The sequence below is a fragment of the Panthera tigris genome, chromosome A1, assembly GCF_018350195.1.
Source record: "Panthera tigris isolate Pti1 chromosome A1, P.tigris_Pti1_mat1.1, whole genome shotgun sequence".
NCBI classification, from domain to species: domain Eukaryota; kingdom Metazoa; phylum Chordata; class Mammalia; order Carnivora; family Felidae; genus Panthera; species Panthera tigris.
This window is the reverse complement of record NC_056660.1, coordinates 209,417,517-209,432,774: the sequence shown is the minus strand read 5'-3', so window position 1 is coordinate 209,432,774 and position 15,258 is coordinate 209,417,517. Positions and strand designations below refer to the sequence as shown.

The 15,258-nt window shown below is 36.3% G+C and overlaps 1 protein-coding gene across 9 annotated transcripts in view; it reads right to left on the bottom strand.

The window, feature by feature from the left end:
* Positions 1-319: 319 nt before the first annotated feature.
* LMBRD2 (LMBR1 domain containing 2) overlaps positions 320-15,258 on the bottom strand; it is a 41,485-nt gene continuing 26,546 nt past the window's right edge. Inside the window, exons 14-20 of one of the 9 annotated variants that reach the window (XM_042996480.1) lie at positions 10,209-10,312; positions 8,974-9,020; positions 7,337-7,442; positions 4,590-4,719; positions 3,561-3,711; positions 1,014-1,344; positions 320-527 (exon numbers count right to left, since the gene is read on the bottom strand). In XM_042996480.1, the coding sequence (XP_042852414.1) occupies positions 3,627-3,711; positions 4,590-4,719; positions 7,337-7,442; positions 8,974-9,020; positions 10,209-10,312 (472 nt within the window). In that variant the 3' untranslated portion in view covers positions 320-527; positions 1,014-1,344; positions 3,561-3,626. Of the gene's footprint in view, positions 528-967; positions 1,345-3,560; positions 3,712-4,589; positions 4,720-6,872; positions 6,965-7,336; positions 7,443-8,973; positions 9,124-10,208; positions 10,313-15,258 lie in introns of those variants that run through there. The other 8 variants (XM_015543522.2, XM_007095471.3, XM_015543523.2 and 5 more) reach the window with 8 other exon arrangements.

The following is a 15,258-nucleotide window of genomic DNA, read 5'->3' as shown; positions in this document are numbered from 1 at the left end:
CATTCGTATGCTAAAGTATACTTTAAAAAAAAAAAAAACACAAATTGACTTTCCTCTCCACATTTAATTTCATTTGGGTACACAACCAGTGTAAATTTCAGAAGTGATACTCTAATCAAATAGAATTCAAAACCAAATCAACTGGGGCGCCTGGGTGGCTCAGTCGGTTAAGCGTCTGACTGAGGTCATGGTCATGAGCTCAGGTCATGATCTCACGGTCCGTGGGTTTGAGCCCCGCGTCGGGCTCTGTGCTGACAGCTCAGAGCCTGGAGCCTGTTTCAGATTCTGTGTCTCCCTCTTTCTCTGACCCTCCCCTGTTCATGCTGTGTCTCAAAAATAAATAAATGTTTAAAAAAAAAAAACAAAAAAACAAAAAAACAAATCAACTCACAGCATTTTTTGATGGTATGGGTTGTCTAATTTTCCAATCTATTTTTTATAAATAGAAAATCCTTGAAAGTTTTAATTTAGCTCTTACCACTCTTGTGAAATGAGGGCCTCTTTTGTGTTGCAATTATTCCACAGCCCTGTATTCATTTGGAAAGAGAGCAAATTCTAGTAATTAGGCTTATCCCTTATGTCTTATTTTAATAATGATTTTTATAAAAACGCTCTATTGATAACAAGTTATTGATGTAACAAAAGTTAATTAGCAACTTACAGGTGATTCATGAAATTAATAAATTATTAATTATTATTTTCTGCAATGGCTATTTGAATTACTGGTTTACTGAATATCCTTACCTAACGATTATTTACAAAAATAATTTTAAAAGTGTAATCAGTTATCTATTATTTTATAAGAAAGACATCAAAAGCTAATTGTCAGAAGTAATTCTTCAGGAAATTACTCTGCATTTACAGTATCTGAATTTAGCAGTAATGTTTTGCATAAGCTTCCCCCAAAAGAAGACTTTTGTTCGTACTCCAGTTTTTTACACAAGGTGGCTTAACAAATATTAACTTAGTTCTCCAGCAATAAACTCTTTATTCTTCAGGGGTTAAATCATTACCTTATGAACTCAAATTTACCCAGTCAGGTAACGCCATAAAATCCTGTAAGATAAATTCTGCTTAAAAAGTTGAACAGTCTAGATCACTTAAACAACCAAAAATCATTTGGAGAGTAACAAAAAGTTACAAAGGGAGCTATATTGTTTGTGAAGTATTACATATACTTCAATTACTATAATCATAACAATTTTAATAATAAAGGAAAGTAGTACATTCCCCTACATATTCCTATCAATCTATTTTAGGGCATTATAAGTTACAGAAGTGACTGCATAATTTCTTCTCTTTTTCTGCTTCTACTTCTACAGCATCTGGGTTTCACGACAAAACCTGATGAGAAACAACATTATACTTAAGGAAAATATTTCAGGGTAAACCCAAAGATGAAAAATACAAAAATATTATTTTCACAGGACTTTTGATAAATTATTCTAAAAACTGTTTTGCTTTGGGGACTTATAAGCTTCTCTGTAATAATAAGAAACTGAACCCCTCTCTGGGCTGATCATTTCTCCACCCCACACCTTCAAGTACCACTAGGAAAAATAGTACAGCTAACAACTTATTTTGTTTTGTTTTTAACTCCAGCATACAAACATCAACTGAATACCCTCACAATAGTTTTGTGAGGTAGATCAGTAGGTAAATAGCAAGTATCATCTTCATTTCACAAATGAAGAAACTGAGGCACTGAAAGGTTACATAATTTGCCCAAGGTATTCAATGGTCAATCGTGAAACTACAAACAGTACTGAATTATCTCTGCTCCTGGCCCATAGCTCACTAACCACACTTTACAATGAAAGGTTGTGTGTGTTCTCAAATGGGCAGTCTAAATGATCTTTGACTTTTGAGACCTTTGAGAATAAAATCTATCCATTTATAATTATTTTAAAGGGGGCCTAACCTCAAAGATCATAAAAATTGAAAAAAAAATCAGATAATTAGGATGATATACTATTCCTTTCAGTATCTGCATAGAACTGTCTTTAAAAAATTTACATGGTAATACTAACAGCAAAATAAAAAATTTAAAATTATGATTCAAGAGAGGATTACCTTCAAGAAACATATAATCATATTGTTAGGGTGACTATAGAATTCATTTTCAAACTGGGATATCTAAGAGTGAAAGTGAGCACAATTAACAATTACACAGAATTAACAGGTGTTAACCTGAGGCTGTCGTGGGCAAGCTCAAGAACAGTCACCACTGGGTGAATCCATAGCAGGGGTCTCTGAATTGTAACCATTTCAGGGACATAAAAAACTCTCTGTAGCATGCTGTGCTCAACAGTACAGTATTCATTGTGCAATAAAACACTGATGATTTAAAATGTAATACGTAACTTTGGCTTAAACACAAAAGTTAATTTTTTTTTTTTTTAAATAATAAGCATGTTTAACGAAGTTATTGCACATTTCCACTCTATAAACCACCACTTAGGGGCACCTGGGTGGCTCAGTCAGTTGTCCGACTGCAGCTCAGGTCATGATCTCATGGTTCCAGTGTTCCAGCCCTGCGTCAGGCTCTGTGCTGACAGCTCAGAGCCTGGAGCCTGCCTCAGATTGTGTGTCTCCCTCTCTCTCTGCCCCTCCCCTGCTCATGCTGTGTCTTTCTCTCAAAAATAAATTTTAAAAAAATTTAAAAAGATTGAAATATGAACCACAATTTAGGTGTTAGTAATAACTATTTTTTTTTTACCTTTTAATAACCAAATGTTATTTTTCAAAAAGCATAAATAGGCACCTTTAAAAATTAGAGAATTTTTATGGGACTCTTTGGCTTTAAAAAAAAAACCACCTGCTATTTACCATTAATGCTTCAGATTTTCCTTGAGTGGAATGATCAACACGTAAGTCAATATGCTAAATGATAAAGGTGAACATTTCTCCCTGAAATGAAAATCTTTTACAAAGCAATACCAAAAGCGTAAAATAATTTCCAGTTTCTACCAAAGACTGAAAGAATAATACATCACCTGATTATAGTACACAGGCTGAAGATACTGTCACAGTTGAAGTATCATCTTAATTATACATGCAAAAACCCCAAAAATTTGCATATAGAGGTGAAAAAGAGCTTTCTACATTCAGTTATGTCTGGTAAGTAAGCCTTGTTTTAAGACATGGGTTTTGTAAATACCATTATTATTTGTGGTCTCCATCTCTTTGGGAAATACAGGATTAACATATTCTTTAGAAACAGCAAAAATGTAAATCACAACAATAAAACGTATGATGTTATTTAGTCATGACTTATGGCTTTCCTGGACCTTTAAAACAACTTTCCTGAAAAAAATTAACCTGAAACAAACTGAACTACATATTCTCAACATATACTGATTTCTATCATGCACTGAATCCTTCCATTACACCTGCACTTCTAAGGCAGACACTTCAGGAATAGTAATAAATCCTATGAGAAAAGATGACACTCTATTCAATAGGCAATAAACTATGATTACTGAGATGTGATTAACTTTCAGTGCCATTTTTGTCCTGACACTTTTCATTAAGAGTACAGTGTAAATTCTAGGGCATACATATGTTCGTAAAGACTGAACTGATGTGTTGATCTTGGTTAGTTGTTCCAGAAATTCTTTTAGACTTTAAACATCATCGAATATTCTGCTGTGAGACATTGAGAGGTATCGTCCACCAGGCTGATACCTGAAAGGTGGATAAAGAAATGATCTGAGGCATCAAAAATAACAAAGGAGGAGAGAAAAACAAGGACACATTAAAAGGAAGTGGCTACATAATTAGTAAGCATAATTTGTAAAATCTATTCAGTAGCTGAAAGCAGAAACTTACTCTCCAAAGATATTACCCCAAGAGATTTACTTAATTATAAATTAACCAACAGCTTTTCTGGAGCCTAGAATACACATATGAGAGGGTGAGAGATGTTAAAAGAAAGGGAATACATATATCATGGGATTGAAGATTTAATAATCACTCTTAATTGTTCAGTATAAATAGAACATTCTAGTGTTTTTCCTATTTGTAGGCAAAAATGTCTTCACGCATATGATATTCATGCATATTTTCATGCATATGATATTTTGCTTTTGTTTAATCATTTTCACAGAGCATAGTGGCTAAAAGCACAGATTCTACAGCCAGAGTCCTGGGATTTGAACACCCAACTTTGCCACTTGCAAGCTGTGTGACTCTGGTTGAGTTACTAAGCCTCTCTGGATTCAAATCCAATTGGATTTACAATCATAAAATGCAGTATTATGGTTAATGTGCTTAGGATAGTGTCTGACACCCAGTCATAGCTATGTAGCTATTCCTAAATACGATAAATTTCACAGATTCTACCAATTTTAATTCTTTCTTGTTTATAATATCACTAGTAGTTTATGGAGATAGCAATTTCAACTACCATCACTGGATGCCATAATTTTTAAAATATAAAAGCATTAGAAGGTATAAAAAGGTACCAAAAGTTGATTAATATGGTTTTTATTAGCAGTAAAGAACATTTTCCTTATGCTTATCTCATCAAATTGTATGTTATTAAAATTTCAGAATACTGGAGCCAAAATGACACAGCTAAAGCTTACCTTCCTGGTTCAGATTCAAGAGGATCATCAGTGAATGTTTCTGCATTAAAATCCAAAGGTTCTACATCTTGGAGGAGCTCTATTCGGTCCCTTTCCGTCCTGTTATTAGCCCTGGTATATTTGGATGCTGCTGTTAAAAAAAGAAAAAATTATGTCTACTTTTCTATGGTCTTTATGGGTCACAGTCTATGGACTCCCCCAAAATAGTCAAGATTATAAAGGACATGAATTTTGATTGTGAAGACAACAGTAAGGAAAGATAACTACTTAATTCCTTAAAAATCAAATTAAAATGATTAATAGTATGACAGAAAATAACAAGGAAAAGTTATCCCTTATAGCTAATCTAAGCTCAGAAGCAGGTACAATGCAAAGACTCAATTAAAATGAATCAAAATTAACATTTAACTATGGTATCATAACAGTGAAACTGTTCATTATCAAGTTTCCATTGGTTTCACAGTGAATCCAGGCTTGCTATATCTCAGTTTTTGACTAGAATTTTCTTTAAAGTGTATTCAACTTAAGCTCTTCAAGAAAGGCCTGAGTCTTTCTCCCATTAGATAAGAGTTTAGGGCAGCAATGTCCAACAGAAATAAAATGCAAGCCTCATATTTACCTTGAAATTTTCTAATAGCTACATTGAAAAAGTAAAGAGAAACAGATGAAATTAATTTTAATATGTTCAATTCAATACATCCAATATATTATCATTTTAACATGGGACACCAGCCACATTGCAAATGCTCAAAAGCCTCATGTGGCTAATGATTACCAGCTTGGTCAGCACAGATCTAGAGAACTAACTCTCCCTTCTCTATGTGGACAAGGCAGATTTTCTTCATAAACAACCTAAACTTTCACAATGTTGTTTCGAGCAGTCCAATAGCTTCAAAAGAACTTTATGACATAGCTCTTTTTGAAAATTTAAAGTAAGCCAATTCTATCATATCTTACACTTTTGTCATCCTGGACTCTGCCCTTCATCTTTTCTCTCATTCACTTAGCACATATTGGTTGCCTCCCATATTCCAAGTTCTAAGTCATCATCCTAAAGCACTGTGTTTCCTCTTCTCTTGACTGTCCTCCCACACTCTCACATCTTTCCACTGCCCTACTCTGTGATAAACAAGCTTCCAAATCTTTCTAGAATTCTCCCTCTATTACCTAGCTTTTTATTTTTTAATTTTTGAGAGAGAGAGAGAGAGAGAAAGAGAGAGAGAGACACCACATGAGGGTAGAGGGGCAGAAGGAGAGAAAATCTCAAGCAGGCTCAGCTCGATACAATGACCATGAGATCATGACCTGAGCCTATATCAAGAGTCAGACATTCAACTTATTGAACTATCCAGGAACCCTCTATTTCCTAGTTTTAACTAAAACTTTAGCCCTCTATTTCTTCTTCTCTTTTCTGAAGTTTATTTATTTTGACAGAGACAGCGTGAGTAGGGGAGGGGCAGAGAGAGAAGGAGAGAGAGAATTCCAAACAGGCTCTGTGCTGTCAGTGCAGAGCCCAATGTGGGGCTCGACCTCATGAAAACTCGAGATTATGACCTAAGTAGAAACCAAGAGTTGGACCCTTAACCTACTGAGCCACCCATGTGCCCCTCCCATTTCTTCTACCCTAAATCTCATTCAAACACATCCTTTCTTCCTCATCTCCAAGGTCACTGCTTATTTTAGGCCCTCATCATGTCTTGATCGCATTACCAAAGCAAATTAAACAGGTTTCTGTGTCTCACTTCCCTGGAAATCATGCTGTATATGGTGCTATCAAATTTATCTTCTAAACCAAAAATCTGAGCATGCCCCTTTCCTGATTGAAATCTTACCTTTGGGATAAAATCTAAACTTCTGGGCATGGTAATACCTGCTTCCCAACTATCTCTGTAGCCTCCCCTTATCAGGCTCATACTTCAGGCTCTTGTCACAGAAACAAACTTGCGTTATTCCCCCAAAGATTCTCACAAGTCACTCATTCGCCCTTCTGCCTAAAGCACCTTAATCTGGCTAAGTACTGTTCATTCCCAAATACCCAGTGAATATTTCTTTATCACAGAAATCCTTTCGCAGTAAAGATCTCTTTTTCCATCCCCTGAGTTGAGTTCCCTCGGCATCAGGTGTGTACCCTCTACTCTCTCAGCGTTTCTGCGTCTCCCCCAAAGACAAGCATCCTCTGCCATCTACTCAGGTCAGAGTCCTGGGCAAAAACAGGTTTCTTGCCACCTTCCCAGGGCAGATGGCAGGGTCGAGGATGTGAGGAGGTTTCCTATCTCAACCCACCGGCAAATGTCTTCTGCTTGGTATCAGTCCGTCACTAAATTAATTAGCAAACCCAAGGACGGGAAATTTATCTTCTCCATGTCACTGTGTATCTAGGAAAGTACGTGACATATATGGGTCAGTTAGGAAACTGTTATAAAATGACTGAATTGCCTACATCTACTAATAGAAAAGTAAAGAACAACATCGAGGTAAATAGTAGAAATCAGCATCTGCCTACAACATGCCTGGGTAAGTACTGATTACAACTCTTCATTCGCTCTCCCAATTTCTCCTTCTCCTCCCAGAATGCATATTTGGGTTTCCCTTCCTTCCATACACTGAGGGATGAGAAAGGAAAGAACTACAGAACCACATTTACAGTTCTATAAAGACATTTTTGAGTGGATACCCTAATTCTCAGTCTCCATGCAAGCAAGCATAATAAAACAATTTCTAAGGGAACAGGAAAATAAACTACTTACATCGGTTGGTACTAATATCTGAGAGGTTTGATTCTTTTGGGTCAACATGAACATTTCTGTTTCTAGTGGAGTCTTCTCTATTGTGTCCATAACGTTCTTTCCATTCCTAGGACGGAAACACAAATAAATATATAACAAAAGAACTCACAGGCAGAAAATAATTCATCACTTTCAACAGATTACATATGCAGAGTAATAAAATTCAGTTATTCTCATCAGAAATTCACCAGATAATCAATATGATTAGCTTAGTGCCATTAAAATTTTCAAAAATAATTTTTCTTGTCATTACATGATTTTAATACAGTCTCCAAAGTTTTACAAATGAATATTTACAGACATATTTGCTAGCTATAATTAACCATTTCAATTCTTCTATCTAATGTCAAAACATTAACCTTTTCAATTCCTCTAAAATGTCAAAACATTATAGCTACAGTAAGCTTACCTTGACCATATAAAAGTTATAAGAACTCATAATAATTCATGAGATGTTAACAAAATTTTCTCCCATATGAATAAACTACAACTACCAAAGACCTGAAAAGTCACTCTGGATAGCAAAATCAGAGTTGTGTACAAGATGATTAGATAACTGCAGTCAAACCATATTAAGGGAGATACTACTCAATAAATTATTAGAACTGAAAGGAACATTAGAGGTCACCTAATTCAACTGCAGTGCAGTTTCATTCTAAAATAGCCATGCCATGGGCTCTCTTATTAGAGGACATGGAAATTTCTTTCTTTTAGAGAGAAAGTGCACATGCTCTTGCACAAACGGGAGAGGAACAGAGGGAGAGAGAATCTTAATCTCATTCTCCAGTGCAGGACTCGACACAGGGGCTTGATCTCATGACTGTGAGATCATGACCTGAGCTGAAATCAAGAGTCAAGAGTCAGATGCTTAACTGACTGGGCCACCCAGGGGCCTCCATGACATGAACGTTTCTATGTGTGAGCGGTCCATCACAATTTTGATAAACTGTGGAAGTTAGAAATTTTCATTGAGAGGTGAAATCTGTCTCCAGTAACTTCCCCTCTCTGTTCCTAATTATGTCTTCTGAAATAAACAAGTTTCCTTTCATACAACACACACTTTGAAGACAACCATCAAGTCTCCTCCTTTGAGTCTTCTCTTCTCCAGTATAGATAACACCAAGGTGTTGTAAATTTTGTGGTAACTGTGACTTAGATTTTTCTAATTTTATGCCCTTTCACTCTCTATGAGGAGATTAATTTGCCTCAGCAAACAGAAAACTGAAGAAAAATTGAAGAGGAACAAAATTAATGTCATATTACCAAAAAAGTATAACAACTTTAAAGCAATCAAAAGGACTTTAATAGCAAGACTGCATGAATTTATTAATTCATTCAATAAGTATTTCCTGAGCACCTTTAGGCAAGAAACTGCTAGACACTGGACATGAAATAATTTAATACTAATAACTTTTAAAACAGGTCTGACAAGACACTTAGCATATACATCTCAAAGTATTAAAATTAACTTTTTAAAACAATGTGCCCTACGTCATTTCCCCACTGTTCTTTAGACTTTAGCCAATTCTAAATCAGTAAAATTCTCATGATACTTCACATTAGTCTTTAGGTCACAGCAAATTAAGTACTGTACTTACTCTTCTTCGATTTTCACCTTCTTCTTGCCTTTGCCTTTTTCTCTTCTCTAGAGACAGAAAAGCGGTCTCAAATTTGGTATAACATGGTTTAATTAGACGTAGAGTAACTGAAGTAAAGGTATCAGGCTATGACCAATTTCCTTTAAATTACTACAAAGTCAAAAGTAATAGGTTATTGTTGGAAAGGACCTTAGAGGCCACCTAAGTCCACAGAGAATCTCTTCTGTATTTTTGTTGGAGATGAACTTTAGGCTTTGTCTGAACAGTTTTAGTGAGGAAAAAGTTCTTCTTCATTTGAAATTTGTTTGTAACTTCTCTTTTCTTTGCCTTATCTTCTAAATTAAGTTGATACTTCTTTCTGCATAAAAGTCCTTTCCTTTATTCTCTTCAGGCTATATACTCAGTGTTTTGTGCGTGTGTGTGTGTGTGTGTGTGTGTGTGTGTGTGTGTGTTTTATAAGATATGCTGTACATAATTCTGGCTGTCCTTTTCTAAATACCTTCTAACTTGTTAGTCCTACTCTTGAAATCTTACCCAGGACTGAATATGATACTCCAGATGAAGTCTAATGCAAAAAGCAGAACCATCACATCAACTAGACCCCACCTTCCTAGGAGAGAATGTGAAGGCTACAACAACTTCTATTGGAGCTACAACACATTTTGGCTTACACTTAACTAATGATCACATAAAAACTCCAGACACACATAGGGAGAATGTCTAGGAATCCATGTCCCGACACTCCAGTTCTGTTTTCTTTTTTCCCTACCATCACTTAAACATCAGGAAATTTGATACATTCAGTGTTGGAATTAGATTCTAGTAGAATGCCACGCATTCTAACAGGTTGTTAACAATTATCACATTCTAAAAACCAGCCTTGGCTTGAATGATTTCCTCTGTAGTATTAAACCAATGATTCTTTCAACTCATGAATTTTACAGTTGTACTGAACTTGGCAAATCTGTTTCCAGACAAACATGAAAATGACTCCAACACCATCCAAGAGCATTATTTAGCTGAAGACATACTAATGATTTCTGCTACAATATTTCTTAAAGTCAGATGAAACCATTTGTTTTCAAATTATTTTTGCTATGAAGCCTGTACATAGATTTTTAGTTAAAAATATTAACTTCTTAAGATAGAATAATAACGACAAATTATACAATTTGAATTTTTAATATTTTGAGTCTTAGTACTTTCATTCATTTATTTTAAAAGACAAATCTTACCTCGTCTGATTAATTCTTTTCCTTCATCAACCAAGTCTGATGTCATGTCATTATCTCCCATGAACTGCTGGAAACCAAGCAGATTCAAACAACGCGTTCCCAAACTAATAAAAGATTTTAAAAAAGACAAGTATCATTTCTCATTGTAAATGTTTAGATAACCTGTTCTTTAACATTGTTGCCCCAAAGAAGTCTACGTTTTATTGTTAGTTAGCATGGCAAGTTACGTAATTAAATTTGTCTTTTTTTTTTTTTTAATGTTTATTCCTTTCTGAAAGAGAGAGAGACAGAGCACAAACAGGGGAGAGGCAGAGAGAGAGGGAGACACAGAATCCAAAGCAGGCTCCAGGCTCTGAGCTGTCAGCACAGTGCCCAACATGGGGCTTGAACCCACGAGCCACAAGATCATGATCTGAGCAAAAGTCAGACACTTAACTGATTGAGCCACCCAGGTGCCCCAACATCTGTCTTTCTTGAAGAAGGACTTATTTCTCTAAGGAGCTTATATACCCAGTATTCCACTGACAGGGTATGTACCACACCCAGATTCCTTACAAAAACAAATTAAATTGGGCCATTTAGAATACCTTCAGAAATCATACAGGGATAAAAAAAAATAATAATAATAATAATGCAATCACTATAACACAAATACAATTCATTCTTTCCTTATATTAAAAAATTTTTTTTAACATTTATTCATTTTTTGAGACAGAGACAGAGTGTGAGTGGGGGAGGGGCAGAGAGAGAGGGAGACAGAATCCAAAGCAGGCTCCAAGTTCCGAGCTGTCAGCACAGAGCCTGACGGTGGGGCTCGAACTCACGGACCGTTAGATCATGACCTGAGCCAAAGTTGGACGCTTAAACGAATGAGCCACCCAGGTGCCCCTCTTCTCTTATTTTCAAACAACAATTTTAGTGTTGAAAATACGCACAATCTGTATCTCCAAGTGTAAAATATCCTGGTTTAGAACATCTTAATTATGCAAGCTGATATTCATGTTCATTTTTTTTAACCTGAGAGCTAATCAATTCTATTAAATAGCTTTTATTATAAACTCAGAATTGATTACTATATCTTACCTGGGGGCTATTATTTTATCTTATTTGGTATTTACTTTAAACCTCATTGCTGTGCAGGACAAGAATACTCTGAAAATATGACACACAAGGAAAGAAGCAATGGATAGACAAGCAGGATTAATACTTAAGATCCCATCATACATCAGCCAATTTACAGATACTCTCTTATTTTCACTGTAATTCTAAGAGATAGATATCATTTTACAGATAAGGAAACAGAGGCCCACAGGGTTAAATACTTTGCTAATGATCACTGAATAAACTTTAGAGCTGGGATTTAAATCCAAGACAAAACAAAGACTAAGCTCTTTTTATTACCTTAGTTTTCAAACTTTTTTACTGATGTACTCCTACTGACAGAAGCCTGAACACACACATGGAGCAAGGAGGGAGAGAAAAAAAGAAGGAGGGAATAAGCGTGTGTGTGCACACAGGTGCATGCACTGGGAGGAGAGGAAAACAGTGGAGCAGTTACACGAAAGTGAAGGTCTTCCATTTTATATTACCAATGTGTAACACTCTGATGAATTCATAATGCCTGCTTGCTTTAATATATAAAGAATGTTTTATATAACTTATCACTGAGCAAAATTGGGGTGTTGGGTAGATGGTCATGCTAATTCTGTGACTTTAATTTTTTTTTTAATGTTTTTATTTATTTTTGAGACAGAGAGAGACAGAGCATGAGCAGGGGAGGGGAAGAGAGAGAGGGAGACACAGAATACGAAGCAGGCTCCAGGCTCGGAGCTGTCAGCACAGAGCCCAACATGGGGCTCGAACTCACTCACGGAGTGTGAGATCATGACCTGAGCTGAAGTTGGACGCTTAACTGACTGAGCCACCCAGGCGCCCTGCTAATTCTGTGACTTTAAATATTCCTTTACTATATTCATAGCCTTGTAGGAATATGACACCCTAGTATGAGAAGCCCCGAACTAGATCATGGTCTCTGAGAAGGTCATAGCTTTTCCTAAAGTATCAGGAAACAGCCTTATGTTCTCTAGGCAGTTAAGTCTGAATATGAACTCTGGGCATGGCTGTGTTGTTAGTAATATGGAAATTAGACTAATTATGGCAGCATTCCAAAGAAAACAGAACTAGGAAGAAAGTTACCATTAAAACGTCAGTAAGGCATTGCTCCATACGTTTCTATAATAGAATATCTATTTTGAAAGGTAATTTGAAAATTCAAGAAATCTGCCCTTTTCCTAAAAGACAAATTGTGACTTTGAACTAAAATAAAAACTCAACTTGTTAAAAAATAAATAAAATAAAATAAAATAAAATAAAATAAAATAATAAAAGACAAATTGCAAATCAAAGCTTATCCTAATTCTAAAACAATACCTTTAATGGATTATTTTCAATTTTAACAAATTTTCTTTTAGACATAATTCTTTATATTTAAGATTTTATAGTTGATAAACCATTAGTTATTCTACCCATCTATTACTTGATCCACATAACAATCTAATAAGGTAGGAAGAGATGCTAATCTTGCCAACAAAACTACTAACGTGTGAAAACATAATTCACATATCACAAGCTCTTAATGTTTCATTAATAGTTTTATAAACTTAAAAAAAATTTTTTAATTCATTTTTATTTTTTTATTTTAGAGATAGAGTGTGAGTGGGGGAGTGGGGCAGAGGAAAAGAGAGAGAGAGAGAATCCTAAGCGGGCTCCACACAGTACAGAGCCCGACACAGAGCTCAATCCCATTGCCCTGGGATGATGACCTGAGCCAAGATCAAGAACAGGATGCTCAACTGACCGAGCCACGCAGATGCCCCAGTTTTATAAACTTTTAAAATGAATAAACATATAATCAAAACTAAGTTTTGGGAGCGCCTGGGTGGCTCAGTCGGTTAAGCGGCCGACTTCGGCTCAGGTCATGATCTCGCGGTCCGTGAGTTCGAGCCCCGCGTCGGGCTCTGTGCTGATAGCTCAGAGCCTGGAGCCTGTTTCAGATTCTGTATCTCCCTCTCTCTCTGACCCTCCCCCGTTCATGCTTTGTCTCTCTCTGTCTCAAAAATAAATAAACGTTAAAAAAAAAAAAAAAAAAAAAAAAACAACTAAGTTTTGGACATGCAAAGTACAGTGTCTTCCTTTACTAGGTCATTTTCACGGTATAAACAAAACTATTGTCTTTTTTACTTTACAGAAAAAAACTTGAAAATCAGACATATTATTAGTTCATAATAGTTCATAAATAAAAGTTTTATTTGAAAATATAATCCTTTATTTTACCTATGAGAAGGCAAAATATAAATGTTTTTATTTTTTTTTTATTTTTATTTATTTTTGAGAAACAGAAAGAGAGAGAGAGAGAGGGACAGCACGAGCAGGGTAGGGGCAGAGAGAGAGAGGCAGACACAGAATCAAAGCAGGCTCTAGGCTCTGAGCTGTCAGCAGAGAGCCTGACGTGGGGCTCAAAGTCGTGAACCGTGAGATCATGACCTAAGATGAGGTCGGATGCTTAACGGACTGAGCCACACAGGCGCACCCGCATTAAACAGAATTTAAATAAAAGCTTGAAATAAAAAACAATACCATTTATATTCGTCCTAGTGAACGCAGTTTAAGTAAAGGCTCAGGTCATGATCTCATGGTTCAGGGTCTGAGGTCTGCATCAGGCTCTGTGCTAACAGCTCAAAGCCTGGAGCCTGTGGATTCTGTGTCTCCCTCGCTCCCTGCCCCTCCCCAGCTCACGCTCTGTCTCAATCTCTCTCTCAAAAATAAAGAAAAATGTTTTAAAAAATTAAAACATTTATATTTTGCCTTCTCATAGGTAAAATAAGAGATTATATTTTCAAATAAAACTGTTAATATGAACTGCTAATACATCCGATTTTCAAGTTTTTTTTCTATAAGGTAAAAAAGACAATAGGTTTGTTTATGCTGTGAAAATGATGTAGTAAAGGAAGACACTATACAGAGACAGGGGAACAGGAGATCCGAAGCGGGCTCTGCACTGACAGGCTGACAGCAGACAGCCCAATGCGGGGCTCTAACTCACGGACTGTAAGATCATGACCTGAGCACAGACGTTCAACCGACTGAGCCACTCAGGCACCCCTATAAACGTTTTAAAACATCCAATAGAGAATTTATTTCAAACAATATTTGTTTATTTAACTTCTTAATGAGTACATATACATTATCTGTAATAACTAATGGTATGGGAAGTTTTTTTTTTTTAATTTTTTTTTTTAACATTTATTTATTTTTGAGAAGAGAGAGACAGAGCATGAGCGAGGAAGGAGAGAGAAAGAGGGAGACACAGAATACGAAACAGGCTCCAGGCTCTGAGCTGTCAGCACGGAGCCTGCTGCGGGGCTCGAACTCACGGACCGCGAAGATCATGACCTGAGCTGAAGTTGGACGCTTAACCGACTGAGCCACCCAGGCGCCCCTAATGGTATTGGAAGTTTTAAATGAAAAGTGGTTGGATAAAACATTTTCATCAGAAAAGCGAAGTGATTAACATCAATTTTTTTTTTTTAATGGTATTTTTGGCTTGTCACAGAGCACTTAAGCAGTCAGCAGAAGAGGGCAGACACAGTACAGGATGAGGGTACCTGACGTGGAAGTAGGGGAGACAGGGTGCTAGAAGCCAAGTAGATCTGTCTTTACCTCCTTGTGAGTCACACCCTTGCCAAGAATCAAGCATCTTTCTAATCCTATAAAAAAACATACCCTGTGTCCTTTCCTGCCCAACCTCACATGTATGTACTACCTAATTACAGTTGCTCCTCACCTGATGCTTTGTGCTGGCTAAGGTCTGAGGCATCTAGAAACCTGGCGATGATTGTGGAGAAAGCCTTAAGACTCATTTTTTTTTTTCAAGTTTATTTATTTATTTTGAGAGCGAGTACGTCTGAGAGCCAGGGAGAGACAGGGAGAGACAGAATCCCAAGCAGGCTCCACACTGTTCTGACCACGAGATCAGACTTGAGCTGAAATC